We start from the raw sequence: 18,149 nt of genomic DNA on the forward strand, positions 1-18,149 counted from the left end.
CAACTTTTCTTCGCCTATTGCAATGCTTCAAATCGGCTTATACCTCACTGCAGAGCTTGAAAGGGGAACACGTAAAATCCCAGTGTTCTCTTCAGAAAATATCCGAGTCCCTAAACACAATGACCTCTGCAATATGCACTGCGTTGCCCTCTTCCTCTAACTTCGCATTAGTACACGACCCCTACTGGTCGGCTCGCAAGTCGACCGTTGAGTGCTAAGCTCTTGTGGAAAGGTTCATTCCTTAGCAGGGCAGTGCCATCTGGAGTGACGAATGACTGGTATACGAAATCCTTTGTGGATGGTAGACAGCGGTTCTAATCAACTCAAGTAGGTCGGCTTTTGTACATGCTGTTCTCGTAGGACATAAAAGGATATGTTGAAGCCAGAGAAATGCTGAAATATTTTAGTTGGCATATAAAATGTCAGGAGAGTAGTCTGCATGAACGACATTAGTTGATGATTTCAAAAGAACTTGATATCTTCTTCGCTGGAGAATAATGTGTGAATAAAAGTCCATAACATTCGAACCGAGTACACCGAGTACAGACCGGTCTTTTAGCTCAGGTGTGACAAACATGTAATGGTGAGCACCAGCAGGGTTCTGCAAGGCATATTATGTGTACAGTCACGGGTGGTGACTTTGTTTAGTAGCGTTTTGATAGTTCGAGGAAACGACGTAAAATGAGCGTTTGAATATTTCCTGCCCTGTGTTGGCTGCGTCCGGAGTTCAGTCCTCAGTACTGCTTCCGCAGTTGAAAGCATTGCGCTTAAAACGTATTACGCGCTGCTTAAAAAACTTCCCCGAGGCAATATCAGCCTTTTCAAATTGTTGAATACAAAATTACCATCCATCAAATGGCATTTGATATAAAGAAACATATTCTTTCAGAATGTTGAAAGATATTCGGTTCCATTTTATTTCTTCACACATCTGTCATTCGACAAAGCTATGATAATTACAAGAGTAAGAACACGCGCAATATTTAGGAGAGAATTCAGAGAAAGGAGCCTACTCATATTCAAGGTTTTCTGGCGTAAAGGCTCCCAAGAAAGAAAGAAAACGCATGTGTTGACATATTAACCAATATCAGTCACCACTGAACTGCTTCAATGCGTTTATCGGCTAGAACTTAACGAAGTATATTTAAAGACAATTGCCCCTTCGTCGAGGCAAGTAGATGAAGGAGTTATACTGAAGTACCGAGCTGAATGGGGACCATAGTCTTGGTCCTGTTATACTGATACACGTCAGGTGAACTGAATACAGCTCTTCTTGTCGTGGGGCTTCTTGTAGTACTGCTCGATAAATGCGCTTAGCTTCAGCAGGAAGCGAAGCCGGGACCAGCGATTGTTGATCCACTGTGCGCCACACTTTGTGTCCCTGTTGTCGTGGTTGACGTCGTATGCAGCCAAGCCCAAATCAAGGTCTGTCACGTTCTCCCAGGCATCACAAATCTGCGGAAGATTTGGCTCATGGAACACATTTGCACAATTCATCAACCTCGATTATTTACGAAGTAAAAAGCGAAAGAATTTGTAACGCTGCCGCAGTTTTCGATCACACCATGGGCACAGAGAGCCAAAGAAGATAGGGTAAACTTTTCGGTTCAGTTTCATTTTATATTATGCTGGTTTGACGCCACCCATCGCACAATTTTTGCACCTAAATTTCTTGATAAAGAAGCAGCTGAGATCAACACACAGAGAGAAGCGGGCATAATTAATCTTCGTTCCTGCGCAAAAAAAGCAGCTGACGTAGTATTTTACTTCAGCTTCACTTTGTGTTGCGGTTTCTTGGCTTTCAGCTGAAAGCTATAGCTAGTGTCCGCAACTTGGAGCTTTTCTTTATTTTCGTTCCATGTGATAACTTGGTGACAACAACCACGTGTTCGGCTTGAAAAAAAGAGCTCCGATTCTGTCTGATGTATGCCTTCGAGGTATATCGAATATATATAGCTGCAAGTCATGATGCCATAACACGAGTTGTAGTACATTCATAAAAATTTAGAAAACTTCACAACACTTCTCAGGCAAGGATTCTTTTTTGTATTTTACATGTAACTTCTATAATAAAACAGCTTAAGCAAGTGTGATTGCAACCCATTGTTTTCCTAATAATTGCACTTGGCCGAACGTTCCTCGCAAGACAGCCAATCAGCGATTTATTCATCAAAATTTGAACAATATACCACACCGCTGACACTTACGAAAGGCGACATCCCAAAGTGAAAAATTTTTGCTCATTGTCCACAGTTTAAGCAACGTAAAACAAAGCGAAAGTCTTATTCTTCCTATTTTAAAGCTTACACACTAAATATTGTAGCAAAAAAACGGAGATTTTCTCATTACTTGGGCGACTTATTAACATGGTGATGGAACGTTTTGCTAAAAATGTGCGAGAATCCGCAAAGGTTTCGATTTTCGAAGTGTGAAATTAAGTTCGGCTGGATACCACGACATTGGTCCTGCTTTTAGTTCTTGACTCTTAAAGCGAATGCTTCCTTAACAGTGTCTCATGACAGTGTCAACTGGTAAAGATGGGGGTGACGTCACCAGAGGAGTGGAAAGGCCTTCTCTGTTTCGAGAAGGCGTTGTCCGATGACGTACGGTGCGTGCGAACTTCCAATGTACTGCCGCTTGAGGCCGAAGCCGCCAGTGAAGTATAGAAAATTAGATACCTTATCAATAGATTCAACAGATAGATTCGATAGTATTAAAATATTAGTAACTATTAGATTAGTATCTAGAGTAGATGAGTATCTATCTGTAGATTAGTACCGTTTACTGCGCACCGTGCTCCCCTGCCACTGGTCCCGACGCGGAAGGCGGGCGCGCTGGTGACGGGAACGTGGCGCCTCTGGACTATCTGCGCATGCGCGGTGGCGGAGCGCGATACGCGGTAAGGGGTAGGGGTAGCGGTACGCGCTATGTTAAGTGTCATGGAGGAAGGAAAACTGAGGAGTGGCCCTCGCTATCCGAGCTGCACGCCAAAACATGTGCCAAAATCCCGTACGTGTTTTCTCAACTGCTACTGGGAGTCATTGGCCGACGGCGCAACCAATAATAATGCTGGGTAAAGGGGCTTCGTCTGCTGCATTGTCGGATGCGCATGCGCAAGTGCGCTGACAAGGCGACCAAGTTGCGAGGAGCTCTTGCGTCCGCCTTCAAAAAATGTGATGTAACGGCCTCTCCTAAATTCTTTCCTTCGTCCATGTTAAAGTAGATACATTTAGCTTAGTGCGTACTGCTACACCTACCGCTTACCACGTACAGCGTACAGCGTCCCGCCGCGCAGCACTGCGCAAAGCACTCTGAGGGCGCCAGATAGCGCCACATTCCCGTCAACAGCGCGCACGCCTGCCGCGTCAGGATCGTGCGTGCGTACCGCGTACCGTGCCCCGCCACCGCGCGCAGTGGCGGGTCACGGTACGCGGTAAGCGCTGGCGATGGTGGTACGTGCTGGGTTAAAAGTGTCTATCTCAACTCTAGGCTCGCAAAGAAGAAGCCTGTCTCCCTTTTCCGTGATCGTGACGTTCCTGCCCACAAGGCAAAAGTCAATCGCAAAAGATCCATAAACCAAATTTGCGACCGCGGCGGCTGCGTTTTTATGGAGAAAAAACGCTCAGGCGCCCGTGTGCTGTGCGATGTCAGTGGACGTTAAAGATCCCCAGGTGGTCGAAATTATTCCGGAGCCCTCCACTACGGCACCTCTTCTTCCTTTCTTCTTTCACTCCCTCCTTTATCCCTTCCTTGACGGCGCGGTTCAGGTGTCCAACGATTTATGAGACAGATACTGCGCCATTTCCTTTCCCCCAAAAACCAATTAATATTATTATTATTATTATGAAAAACCAGAAATCGCAAAGACCAATATTGCGAAAAGAACAAGTGAAAGCCATTAGCGCTCATGATCCACGTTGCAATAGATGTGTAATCACCTCAAAATATATTTTGTATTCTACTGTCTTCATAAATGTACGGCCTAAAAAACCGGATTCTGATTTCATGGTACCCTAGCATTGGAGCTTTGAAATCGAGCATCATTCACCACATGCTGCAGCACATCGCCTATCGTCCACTATTCCCGATATCTAATAAGTCATCACTCCGAACTGCACAGTAATGGACACACATTTGCGGAATGGGGATTTGGGGAAAAGAATGTATTCCTGCGTTCCCTCGCAAGCCATTTATTTAGTATTTGTTCCAAATGATGGAGTACTCACGTTCCCTCATGCTTCTACGGTTTTCATTCACATGCTTTGCATGATGGCGTACAAATAAACATTTTTCAGCGAACCCGCACCCCCTAAACTTTTGTGCATGACTGTATACGCAAAGATCACTTGTCTGCCATACTGGAAAGAAGCATTCAAAGGGAATAACAGATGGTGGAGTACAATTTTATGGTTTATGAGAGGGCCGCAAATCTATGATGTGCACGCCATCTTAATAGTCCTTACATTGCAGTCCTAGCTGCAGGTGTGGCGAGACCGCTTCCACAGGTTTATGGCCGTCACGCCACCTCGAGCTAAGTGCTCGCTTCGGGAATTAACTGTTTCACAGAAGAGTACAACAACTTCCGGCTCTGCCAGCGTCTTCCGAAATATTTCACGCTACTGCTTGTAGCTCTGAGAAGGTCCTTGCACGGAAAGCGAATACTGAAGTGCGCTAACGAGCTTGAACTCAATAGATTGCATCGATTACTGATCCCAGGAGGAGCCATTCACGAAGAAGTCCCATAGAAAGGTAAACGTTATAGGGCCAAAGCAACGTCACTCACCTTCTCAAGCAGAGAGCGTTCGTTGTCGAAAGTCAGTGCGTATCCAAGCTTTTCATCAAATGTAATTACAGCCTTAGTGCTGTTGTCGTAAGCCAAATTTTGGGCAAATAAACTGCGCGGATCATCGCATATCTTGTGGGAAAGAAGAGGAAACACAGACGCAGGTTATTCCTTCTGCAAACTACTACCTTCTGCAAACTCCATGCCGCGAAAGCTTCCAGGCTAAGACACTCGTACTCGCAGTGAGCGCGCGGCCCTGGTATACGATGATGCATTCGTAGTGTCCACTCACTACTTTTTCGTTTAGAGATATCGAGAATGAATTTCGTTACCAGTGACTCGGGTAATTTATCTCCGGCAAGAGAGGAGATGGCGTGGGAGGCTTTAAAAAAAATCGAGAAGGACTAGGGAGCTTCACGGACTGATTCGCTATAAAAAGAGCGGCATGAAAACTACCTGGAAAGACAATTTTAGATTTGAGTAATATATGATAATACGCGCCTGGGCGAAATGCAAATCTAGACCTGTAGCACACCGTACATCACATAGGTTTCGAGTATGCCCTTATTATTCTGGGATAGAACAAGAAAACAGTAACTTCGCCTACCACTGTCGCTCTACTGTGCATCCATATTGTAGTGAACCGAAGCCACTTTTTCGAAAGCTGGAAATTTTTAACTGAGATCAAAAATAAACGTTCGCTGCTTTCGCGCTCTTTCCTGGCGGTGTTGCTGTTGATCCGCAGTCCTACTTTTGAACTGTTTAAAGTGTATGCAGCGGGTAAACGCAAGAACGTCTTATATTTCTTTGCATGATCTATAACGCATTATATGAGTATTGGCATCAAATCTATGGTCATAAGCTTAACTGCGCTAGCATGCAGTTCCTCCAATGCTCGCTCACTTCCTCAGGCTATTTTGGTTGCCTACCTCCTTCACTTCAATAAAAGTCTTCTTACGCTCTCGAACTGGCATTGAGAGCAAAGCTTAAAAAGGGGGGGGGGGGGGGGGGGGCTCCAGAACAATCAACAGAGGCTTCTTTAATGTGATGAAGAGTTATTATAGCAAGAGCTTTCCTTATTTCAGTTCCGCATGAACAGTACCGAAAATGTCCAAAAGTGCGCTCACCGCCTTCAGCGCTCCAACTTCTTCATAATTGCCCGGGTAGCAGTCATCGTAAAAATTGGCCCGCCTGTGGCTGCTTGAAACGGAGAAACGTTTCGGTCTGGTCCAGCGTCCCCGCATGGTTAGCGACACGGAGAAGTTGGTGCGCACGCCACGCTCTTTGAGACACCGCGCCAGATGCACGGCGTCTCGCTGCATGAAACAGATTTAGGCAGAGTTAACGCACTGCGCATGGACAATAAAAATACGGTGATAAGTTCTACAAAAAGAGGCAGAAAAGAAATATCAGAAGTGGTTAAGGAACAAACATGAGCCGAATGCATTCCGGCTGAAGGTGAGTTCTGGGACATCTGGGCACGGCTCATAGTATGGACAAACCCCACTATTCGCTCTGTTTATGATGGCAGATGGAAAGTTAACACCATGCAAATGTAAGCAAACAAAAGCGAAGGTGATGAGATGTTGACATGTTTCTTGTTGGGGACAGCAGCTGGTGTTTAATGAATATATGAACGACGTTTATGATTACTAGAGGAGGAGGTTTCTATGGAATCCACTAAACTCGAATGATAAGCTAACATTTCCGCCATTCGCGTTCCGGGGTTTGAACTTTGTTTTCTCCTTAATGTTTTCGCGGTTATAATGACGGTTCCCGAAAGTTAACAAGGAAGGCTTCTGAAAAACCTCAGTTTCTGAAAAACTGAGGACGCATCAGCAAGTGAGTAAAACGAGGCCGAGGCAAGGACATATCCGCTGTTGTGCACTATGGAACCTCCACGTAAAAAGATCCTGTCACAAGTGTCTCGAGAACCTAGAGCAAACCTTTTTTGACAAGTCTCAATATCTATAAGGGCGGAACATGCTTGTAAAGCGTTCTTTGGCAAGCAGTGAAGCAAACTATTTCGTTACGCCCAGCTGGCCAACCTGCTCAGGGAACGGCAGTGGCTGCACTGCGCCATGTTCATGCAGGCTCCAGTAAACTGCCCGGGGAGTGCCTGCCGCTGTTTGAACAATGGATCACAGAACAGTTCTTTTTCGGTATGGGTATTATATTCCGGTAGGAAAGAGCAGCGAATAAAAGCAGTTATCATAAACTACACACGCCCACCTCCGTATAAAAGCTAGGAGAGCGAGCAACGGCCGTCCCAAAGACGTTGCGCGTCGCCGACGACAGGCGGCGCAACTACGGCAATCTTCGGACCGTGCAGAATTTCTCCGGGTAGCGCGTAGCGTCACGAACTTATCTCCTTGACGCACCTTTCGACAATATCGCTATGGCGACTCCGCGGACTACATGATTGCTTAGGGTGACGCGCCCACCTGGGCTAAGTTAAAAAAGCCACTATGGGCTTGTGTCAATTAAGAGCAACACATTTTCTACAATAACAAATTGCACCGCTTTCTCTCCAATCTTTTGTAAATTTGTCAAAGTGGCGTTTCATTTCGCCAGCATTAATCTTCACTTACTTTCAGAATTAATACGAAAATAGGAGGAGTACGTAGTTTTTTGCACCATAGCAATATGCAAGTGAAAATTGCCGCTAGGCTAGTTGGCGCACATTTTTCCAGTAGCACTAAAGAAAAGCTTTTCATATTGAAGGAAAATAAAACCAGACAAGGCGCCATGCTTGAATTTTAGTAAGTATGTGTGAAAAAGCCGGTTTGTTACGGCAATTTGATCTTTCAGCTACTTCCTAATAGTGATACTATGTCTCACTAAAGAATGCTGTTGGAAAACACGGCTCTTAGGTCAATCCATCCTTCGGGGAAACTGAAAAATGTCATGACCGTCTACTTAAGTATTTTCTTTGTTTCCATGGGCAGCTGTCAGGTTGCGATCACAACCAAGTCAGGTTGTATTTTCTTGGTTTGCAACTGCTACTAACGGCTAACATACGCAGGAGCGTAGGAATGTATTCAGCCTATGTGGAAGTCACGAAATAACCGCAGAACGCATCGCTTACGATGCTGTGGCCGTAGGTGGAACCCTGCAGGCGCGGATCCTTGAAGTTCGTTGGTGGCATCACAGTGCAGCGTGGGTTTTGTGGGTCGTTGTACGAGAGGTGACCAAGGATGATGACGGCCGCCGGAGAGAAGATTGTGCTGCGCGGCAAAGGCCGACTCAAACTCAGAAGCTGAAAGAAGCCTTGCGTTATCTGGCAACTAGAAAATCTGATGTACGCTGTAAGTTTCAGTCTAAGCAGCAACTACGCAAGATGGACTGCGCTACCCCGTGATACAACCATTCTATCGATCAAACACTAACGTATAACTCGTTTTAGTTTAAATTACCTCGTACTGAATAATGAATAGTGGTGCACTACGCAATATATAATTTACACGAACAATATATGAAAGAAATACAACTGTCCTCAAAACAAACATCACAATAGAAAGCATCTGAGGAGTTCGCCTGTGGCGAACAATATGAATAGATGACTTAATCCTACCTTTCACCGTTTTGCTAGCAGCCTGTGTACAGCCTTTTGTCAATCCCAAAACATTTTATTACATATGCAGCAGTGCAGCAGGTGCTCGTAATTTTAATTACAAAACACCTTAGCGAAGCGTCCATAGTAAAATAATTGGGAAGTGACGGGAGGATGATCCTTCTGACGTTATGTACATCAGAAAAATCGCTTGATGTATGGTGTTGAATAAAATCAACCCACTGCGAGCCTTCACGTGTCATGCAGCGTATCCTCAACCCCACGTTGATGCTTACGTGATGTATACTTCTCACATAACATTATGCTCTTTTTTTTCCTTCTTCTATGAAAAGAAAATGAGGCTGATTTCTTAGTTCTATTCTAACAACACGAGTCTCTTGATTCAGTGTGATCAACGCCTGTACAGTTTTAGCATGCGGCATTAAAAACACGTTTCTCCGTTTCTTAAGCTTACCTTAGTGGATCAAAATCTAATTTAAAACCACATTTTATATGCTCCTTTAGGATGATTTGAGTTTGATCATAAATACACTTTTGCAGGCTAACAAACTTGTGCCAGTTAATCCCGGTCTTACTAGAAGCTTTCAGTTTACGAGAACAAAACGGGGGTTTCAGCACTGGCGACCTTCTTAGGAACGAGCAATTTCGACACGTCATCTGAGCCACTTGGCGGCACCGCCTTGCTGCTACTACTTCCATCTTCATTAACACGGAAGGTAAGATCTATGATGCTATTTCCATCTTCATTATGACGCAAGGAAAGATATAAATAAAGTAGCATTCAGCTATAAGGTGAGCTTTGCAGGAAAAATTCGAAATGCAACATTTGTGTTCTCACTTCATATGACGTGCGAACGCGGCGCAGATTCTCTCCGATCTAGAGTAGATGCCGAGAAACATGAAAGCTTGCTCGTCACTGTTGGACTCAGCATATTCTTGCAGCTCCTGTGGGAAGAAAGTTTAATTTCTTGATGTGCATCCTCGCAGAACAATTCGGGAAATCGCGTAAACCAGTAATTAAATTTTAGAACATTGCTACGGCACTCAGGTAAGCTTTAAGATACCTCCACCTATGTGCCAGAAGCGCTTTGTAATGCAGTATATAGCCCTGCTCAGCAACAATTGGGAATGCTGTCACGATAGCGTATGCCGAGCCCGCAGCATATTTATCAGTTGTTACGAAATCTCTATACTGCTGCAAAAAGCAAACACTCGTCGTCAAGGGTATTTTGTTACTGGTTTGAAGGACCTTCGAAATTCCGGGCAATGAAAGTTCAGTGATGAAAATTTTAGCAGCGTGGGAGGCAGGATGCTAGCTAAGCCTTCCAGCTCTTAAGTAGTTGCAAACATTGGCCCGTGTTTTATTCGCTTTGCATCGTTATTTCAGGCAACTTGATTCTGTTTCCGCTGTTTCTGAAGAAAAAAAGCTTGAGATCCCATTCTAATGTGCCAATGTCTTTTACATATCCTGGCATGCTTAAGAATTAATATGCTAAAGTTAAATTAATAACCTTGCACGCTAAGCATTTTATTTAGGAGTTACGAACAAAATTTTGCAACGGTAGTACTGTCCTGACAGCGCAGCTGCCTCATTTTCGAGAAACAACATCTGGTAGTCATTTCCGAGTGTCACGCTACAGGCTTAGCTGCCCCTAATGAGACCAGATGTGAATACGTAAGCATGTAACTTTTTGTGTTCTTTTTTTAACAAAGCTGAAATAGTGTTCCATTTGGCTACTCACTAATCCTACTTAGAGGTACTCGACTATACCTCGCACGCTCATACAAGCAAAACCCTACCCTATACCAGTTAAAGCCGCTCTGCTTATCTACAAAATGCATATTTTCTTTTTCATACGTTGCTCTATGAATCCGAATTACTGCGTGGTGACCCTACACAGAATGCATTTTTGTGCACGGTGCCGTGTCAAGCACATCTACTAAACTTCAACGTCTATTAGTGCCTAAAATTTATTCAACTGGAATATAGTAAAAGCACACTTTTCGTTTGGCGTTAAGGTTTCACCTTATTTCAAATGTGATAGGTTTAGTGCAGTTAGCTTTGAGCTGAGTTCTGCTTTCAAGTTCAACTTTAAAGTCGCCGTCAAGGTGGGGGAGCAAACAAGCAAACTCATCACTAGTAGCTCAGCCCAAAAGCCACTAAAGTACTACAACACGTGGGAAAAAACTGTTTATATTCTTAAGCCTCTAACAAAATATTACAGCTCAGCAATAGATCGTTTTCTTCACTACAGCGTTTATGCAGCGCAGAATCAGGGGAACTGCACTACAGCGTTCATAAAAACTAAGTGCTGGGTCCAATAGCTCGCTATTCTACCAAACATCTTCGTTGGGTTATCGAATATTTGGATCACATCGCTGAGCAGAATAAACGAAGGTACGTTAACGAAAAGGACGCAGAAATCTTTCTTCCAGCCACAATTTTCCACTCTATACTCGACAAGGTAGACTGCCTACTTGCTCACATCTTCAGGTTTCAGAAAATTAGGATCCTACTTAATTTTTAATGTTAATGCGCTCCTTTTATCAAATGTGTCTTTGTGTGTTCTTACACTGAAGTGTATGCTTGCCATTATTCAAAAAAAACGAACCGCCGCAAAAGTCGTATTGCGGAAATGCAGCGTTCGCTGGCAAGTGGATTATAATGATTTTATGTACAGAAATATGCTACTGCATTGAAATGGAATGACACTAACGTATTCCTCTGTGGTGCCAGCCGTCAGTTGACAAGGCATGTGTTGTCGGCTGCAGTGTCGGAGGTTAAGACGGACACACTCCCTCCCTGGACAGGGAACCGGTGGCAGCGACACAGCGAAACGCACAACCCAGTCGAAAGAAACCACCGAACCGTATCACAAAAACCACAAAATGTCACGTTTTCTGTAGAACTGCAGTTTTTTGTAGTACTTTTCTTTATTTCCCTAGCACTCTTTTGCTGTGCCTATAGAAAATCCTGCTGTTGCTACAAAAATTTCTATTGTTAAAACAAGGCCATGGACAAGAACATAACGGAAAATTAGTTGTGTCGACAGAAAACCTTCGGCAGATTTTTTTTTTAAGACTTGGAACCAAGGCTCCGCGTCTGTCTCCTCGAAGCGCACCACCCTTATAACAAGCATCAACCACGCTAAACGATACATGGAGCGTCATCATTTCGACCAAAATCTGTCCAGTCGGTAGGCGATCTATTACGAAAGAAAGCTACACTCCCACCAAAGGTCTCCAGAAGAAAAACCTTTCACGAGAGCTATGGTTGGTGTGGTTCGTTCTTCGTTTTTTAAAGCGACGCCTGTAACAAGCGCGATGTCTATTCCGTCCCGAAGTCAAGTTTGGCACGCTTTTCACTGTAGAAACGAATTTTCTTTGCGTAGTCAGGGCTAAGGTACGAAAAGTTTTTGTCCTCCATAGAAAAAAAAACTGTTTACTGGGCGATGTATATCTCGTTGGGTCAGCCCAGGCTAGTGAATTTCCTGACATAAGGCGTGGCTCTCATGTGTGAGCGTGTACCTTGTTGTGTCATCTTGACGCATCTGGCTCTGACTACAACAGTCCATTTGTTATTATATTAAGCTCATGAACACTCTATTACCTTGAGGCAGTACGAGTTAAACGCTATCAGCAGTTATAATAACTGCGCGAAGCTGTTAGAGCATTGCAACATGCGCAAAGTAGCGGCACACCATCTGCAGATTTTGACTTTATGGCAGCGCAGTTTTCATTGTACAATATTATTGAGAGCTAAGAGACTGATTTCACTTTCTACCTATGTCAGTTTTCTACAATGCCAGTTTTCTACCTTTCATATGTCTCGTAAAACTTTCAAGTTGTTGAAGCATCGCCAGCTGGTATATAGACACCGCACTTGACGCCCCTGCCTTGTTTGCCACTGGCACGGCAATCCTTTGCTGGAATAGACAGGGTTAATGATCAATAGCGAGCTTCTTCGTAATTCGTGTGATTGCGATGAATGCATCTCTTTCTTTCGGCCAATGTAGCATTCTGTGCGCGTCAACTTAAAAACCGAAATCCTGCAACCCAGATATAACATATATTTTCTTCACCGCTTGACTCAACCCATACATGCACGGTACTTCTTTGCACTCGAAAATACAGCAAACATACGCGTTGATAAAATATTTAGTATCGAATTGAGCGCTTGGATACGGATGAATATCTTTTTTTTTTTTCAGAACGCTACAGAGCTAAGGAATTTCCGCGAACCGCTCGCTAGCAAACTCTGAAAGAGAAATATTGGACTGCGCAAACTTGAAGCAGCACTACTTACCTTGAGGATTCTCAGTGCTACCGCGACTCGCTGAAGCCCCGCGTTGACTTGGAACTCGTTGATTGAAAGGAAACCCCAGTCGTAAATGCCGACATTCCAGTAGCTTTCGTAATCTTGTTTCCCTCTCGGAGTGCGGAAAGCGCTTCTGAATTTTGCCACGTCTCTGCACCCAATTGTAGCAAAAGCTTAGTGTTAACTACACGAGCCAGAGTAAATAGGGTGCACTGCAGGGTAATGAACTCCCGGTTTAAGATGGCGCAGCTCTCCGATCTTAACAAGCTAGAAAAAAATCTACCCAGCATTAAAAACAATAAATTTAATTTTGGCTTGGCGTATGCGGAGTTGTAAATATCGCGGAGTTCCAAAGCGGAATTTAGCTTAAAAAGAAAGGCTTTAGATGTCAGCAGCGTTTTAGGAACGAAAACTACTATTTGAAGAACTGTGAAAATGCTTGAGCTCCAAGGCGTTTCTAGGCGAATAAATAGTTTATGTTTTCTTTTTCATCTTTACTACATTCTTATTCAAACGATGGGGACAGATGATGCTGCAGGAACTGTTCCAACTCGTTTCGGAAACCATATGATAAAAATGATTACTGTATTTGGCTTTCAAAGCGCCGCTTTTAAGCGCCTGTTTGGGGTTTGTGTAGAGCTTTGTATGGAATGGCGATAAACTAACCAATATTTCCAGCTTAAACTAAACAAACTTTTCAAAAATTAGCTTCATTTCCAAAGAAACTCTCTCTGTAGGTTAATTTCTTTGTTAAAAGTTATTATGCCCCGAAATTCGCGCTGCGTCTATTGCCGTAAATCATGAAAATAACGAAACATCCTTAAGTTACGTTTTTAACAACAATGAAATTTAAGCATTACTAACTAAAATTAGAGGATTATATCGGCATCGAGGCTATCAGACGCTCTACTTTTTGATATTTTTTATTTATTTCCAAATACTGCAGGTAGCAGTGCTGTCCAAGCAGGAGAGGGTTGCAAAAAATGAGTTTTCACTCAGTTTCCACTCAACAGTGAAACCAGGCAGGCGGGTCCATTGTTCGACTATGCAAGTGAAAAAATATTTCTGGAACTGTTTAGTCCTGACGCAATATGGCTGTATAACTCTTGTGTACAAAAATTTTAACCTGGAGTTCTATCTGCGCAACTGGGGCGGATCGAACTTAAGCTGCCTCAACATATTTGGAACTGATGATCGGCGTGTCATATTCCAGATGAGTGCAAAAGATCGGGCTCACCGCAGATTCACGGACATGCCGTAACGAGTCTTGGAATCATGTTGAGCCCGCTTGAAGAAAGAGTTCAAGGTTATCTGGATTCCTGTGCCGAAGGCGCGGGTTGACTCCGAGATGCGCAGCGGGTGGTAGAACACAAACGAGCACAGACCGTCGTCAGGAACAATGAGGGGCTCTACACCATCATCACCAACAGTGCACACTTTGGGCAAGGGAGCGAATGGAGCAGTCGCAGCCACTACGCCTCGTGGAATCACCATGAATTTTCCTGCGGAAGATAAGAATTTTCTAATAGTAATTTCTGAAAGAGCATATTACAGCGCCACTGCCTGGTTTTTTGGAGCGTCAAGTAAAGCGATATGCTCTATTTATGGCTCTTAGGAAACACTCTACAGGCAAGAAAACGGTTTTAACTTAAGCCATATGGAGTTACTTGGACATAATATGCAGAAGTCAATATGACGTCATGACGTCAATATAATCATATCAAATTTTATTAATAATGCACCCGATACGACAGTAATCTGAGTACAGTCATGACACGGCTGAAATATTCTTTCTAGCGGCAATTCACTTCTAGCTGACGATCTCAGGCGATCAGTGCACTGAATAAAAATAATATGAGAGGTCGCAAACATGCTGATACCCGTGGTCAGTCGACTTTGTGCGGAAACGGAGATATATGAACAAGTCAAGTTTCATTGTAGGAGAATTTCATTAACTGGGTTAAACCAACCTCAGACGTCAGCCCAACAAAGGGTCAGGCTGGATAGAAACGATAGTCGATAATAGGTCATTTTCACACCATCACTGAAGTCACGAAAAAAAAAGGCAGGATGTACTCAACCTTTAGATATAGCCTTCATAGATTACGAAGAAGCGTTGGCCCCAGTCTAAACCTCCGCCCTGATGCAGCCATTGCGTAAGTAGACATTGGCGTCCATCCACAAATTGGGGCAGTTATGCGCCTATCATTTTCTGAAAACCAGCGGAAGGTTTCGACTCCGCTGATTTTGAGGAAAGCAAAGGCGCATAACTGCCTGCCAAGGTCAGTGGACACCTTAATCGCGCTTTGAGGTAAGTAGCGATGTTGTACACCTGCAAAAAACCGTGCTTTTGCGCCAATTTTGTGCTTAGCAATGCTAAACCCCCAGCAATTTTTTCTTTCTGAGCTATTACCCTTGCTTGCACTATTTAACCCTGTTTTTTTGTAATTTCTCAGAATGTTTGAAAGAGTCATACCACCACTGTGCTGAAAGCGGCGCTTCCATCGCTAGCATTGCTACAGGTCAAGAATGGCTAAGTGTGCGTGAGGCCAATATCACTCTAATTTCAATTATTCTTAGAACAACCTTAATGCTTTAAACTGTTTTGATGAAACCTGCACATCTCAGTTAAAGTCACGCGCTTTAATGTTTCCATGGATATCAACCGCCCACCTCCTAGGCGGACGGGTAGTCGCGTCTGCAATGACAGGGTTTCCAGATGCCGACTACTAAAGAAAAGCGACAATTCCATACAAAATTTTATGTTTTCAAAGCTTCTGCTGTGCTTCTGAGACCTACAACAAGGTATTTAATATTTTGGGCAAGGAGGTTTTAATTGCTGCAAAGGAAATACGGTCGCTAGAAATAAGTAGGCTCTCCCTTTAAAACAGGGCGGAATGGTTCATTGCGCCGTGTGCATGTACAATACAATAGCTTCGCAAAGGTTATCTTGGACTCTAGTATAACTTCATATTGCAAGCAACGTACTCGTCGAAAAGGAAGGCAAAACCCTCCGGGAAGTGAGGATCGCATCTTCCGATGGCTCGGCCGGCCTGTGGGTAGTGTCTTCCTTGTCTTCAGTCGTGGCTACGCCTTTACCACCTGCATCGAAAAAGAAGTGAAAAACTTAGCGGATGCTCTGGCAATGGCCATCAATATACCGCCTGTGTCTTGGCCACTCACCCGTAGTGGGTATGTGCCAGCAACGTCTGAGGCCTTCCTTCCTTCCTTCCAATGGCCATCCTGGTTTACGATAACATCGCTTAGCACGACTTAGCTTTTACTTAGCTTTACCTAGACATCACGCCGTCAGCAAAGACACGTTGTCACAACACTCCTGGTTCTGTGACGAGAATTCCGGTCATCACTTCCAGTTCGGTGTCGGGAATACCAGTCGTCACATCCTATTTGGTGGTCTGATGTGGTATGTGATGTGAAGCTGGCTTTACGGGGAGTCATGATCATGACTCCGCCTGACCACCTGATATGCCCGGTCATGTGACATGATCCATATACACATTTGGTACCCAAGCGTGACACCGGAAGCCACCAAACGAGCCGACGATGATCTCCTAATGTCATCCCATAAAAAAATAAGTCTTCGCGGAGCTGCAGCCTTTACAAGAACAAAAATACTGCGAGGCGATATTTTCACGAAATAGAGCGGCGTGTTTTAGCTTCGCCTTTTTCGCAATCCTTGGCGGGTAGAATCAACCAAGCGTGGCAACTATATTTTTATGTAGGTGAAATGCAAAAACTCTGGCATGCTGTACGATGTAAGCGGATGGTAAAGAACCGTAGGTGGCGTAAATATCCCACAGCCCTCAGCTACTCTGCCTTATACATCCCACGTGTCACTTATGGATGTTAAGTCCCACAATTTACAAATTTTTACCCTTTGTTTCGTCACCGAGAAAAGACACATTTGCTTCGCCTAACCTTTCCAGGAAACCCATTCAAAACGTTTGACAGCGCCTAATGACCATGCCTTCCACCTGATGGCAACGTAAGTTGCAAGAGGTGAAAGGCACAGGTTGTGTGATAGGAGTTGTTCACCTTATTGCGGGGAAAGCCCAGCCGTGACCAATGGGAGCCACATAATTCTTAGAGCTGCTGTTTTAAAAGCGTGTTGTTTAATCTTTAGCCTAAGACTTCCACGCCTGACAGCGCTATGGTTAGAACGGTGATTAACAAATCTAGTTGGTTCATACTTCGCGGTAATTGCAGCAGAATTACTAGAACGAGGGCAAAGAAACAGGCGTGGACGAGCTAGCGTTGTCGTATAATCCCTCCTCCACCTCCTTCCATGATATCCGCGACAGAAGCTCATGAGGGTGGTAACCACTTTCCGGTTACAACAGCACTCAATGCCGACGTTCAAAAGAATAAACGGGTGCTTAACAGCTGGGCTGCAAATTTTGCCACAGCCACTAAGTAAACGCGGAAAGGTTTAGCTGTTTCCGAAGAAAAGCAGTGACCTGTCACACTAATGAATGCTACACATTTTTCGTGAACAAGGTTCTACATGATACCATTACTAATCCTTTAGGTGCAGCTACTTCTCAGCAAGAAGGCAATGCCGCAAAAGCAACACCGCTTACGTTCAGCGGAACTTTCGATAGGCATCACCTACAAGGCTGCAAACTTGCGAGGCTTAAGCCCAACTTAGCTTAATACGCAGTCGTCGTGTTACTTTTGAAGCTTCATGCCCGAACCCGGGGAATAGGCATGCCCTTTTCTCAACGTTTTACTGGCTCCGCTGCCAGCTAGGTACCGAAATGGGGCTGCTTACTGTCCTTTGTTGTAGTCACGAGGACGATAATGGCGGTGACAAAGACACACAGGACGACGAGAGTCAAGGTCATCACGTACCGCCGCGTCGAGCTCAACCACTTCTCTCTGCATTGAAGAAAGTACATTCAGTTGATTCGCAGAATCAGTGGATCCAGTTTTGCTCTTATCCAGAAGGGCGAGAAAACAAAATCGGATTCCCCGGAGGTATATACAGCAAATTCGTACTGGAACCGCATATCTTGACGCATTTCCTCACACGGGAAGCACTGAGAGTCTCTGCTAACAAAATCGTCACACGCCAAAATCGGTGTCTCCTCGCCAACAAGAACAGGTATGGAAATGATCATTGCTAATCCTCATTTATCACTACATCACGCTCTGAAAATCTGCTCACACTTTGCATTGCTATGAGATTTCGAGGTTATACCATGATCTTCTAGGATTCAGATATTACCTGCATTTTGAGCCCTTTTTACGCAAAATATGGGTGCTGCATTCATGAGATATTGTAGCTTTTTTTTCTCTTGTGAACGCGATAGCGTTAAAGGCCTCGTTACCCAGAAAATGCGGCGTTGGCGTTGTAAGCGAAAAATAGGATGGCGTAGGGTGGCCCAGGTAGTCATCCGCCAGAGAAGCAATCTAGGTGAGCCACGAAGGGCACGTGACTTTGTGGCGTCTGC

The 18,149-nt window shown here is 44.3% G+C and overlaps 1 protein-coding gene across 1 annotated transcript; it reads right to left on the minus strand.

Moving 5' to 3' along the window:
- Positions 1-1,065: 1,065 nt before the first annotated feature.
- Positions 1,066-17,569, minus strand: LOC144097737 (uncharacterized). Its single transcript, XM_077630376.1, has 9 exons — positions 17,468-17,569; positions 15,664-15,777; positions 13,913-14,177; positions 12,664-12,826; positions 9,196-9,302; positions 7,872-8,010; positions 5,911-6,099; positions 4,784-4,915; positions 1,066-1,455 (listed from the first exon to the last, which is right to left on the minus strand). The coding sequence occupies exons 1-9, from the start codon at positions 17,538-17,540 to the stop codon at positions 1,249-1,251; spliced, it is 1,389 nt and encodes a 462-aa protein (XP_077486502.1). The 5' UTR covers positions 17,541-17,569; the 3' UTR covers positions 1,066-1,248.
- Between the last annotated feature and the right edge of the window lie 580 nt (positions 17,570-18,149).

Source organism: Amblyomma americanum, chromosome 7, assembly GCF_052857255.1.
Source record: "Amblyomma americanum isolate KBUSLIRL-KWMA chromosome 7, ASM5285725v1, whole genome shotgun sequence".
Taxonomy (NCBI): domain Eukaryota; kingdom Metazoa; phylum Arthropoda; class Arachnida; order Ixodida; family Ixodidae; genus Amblyomma; species Amblyomma americanum.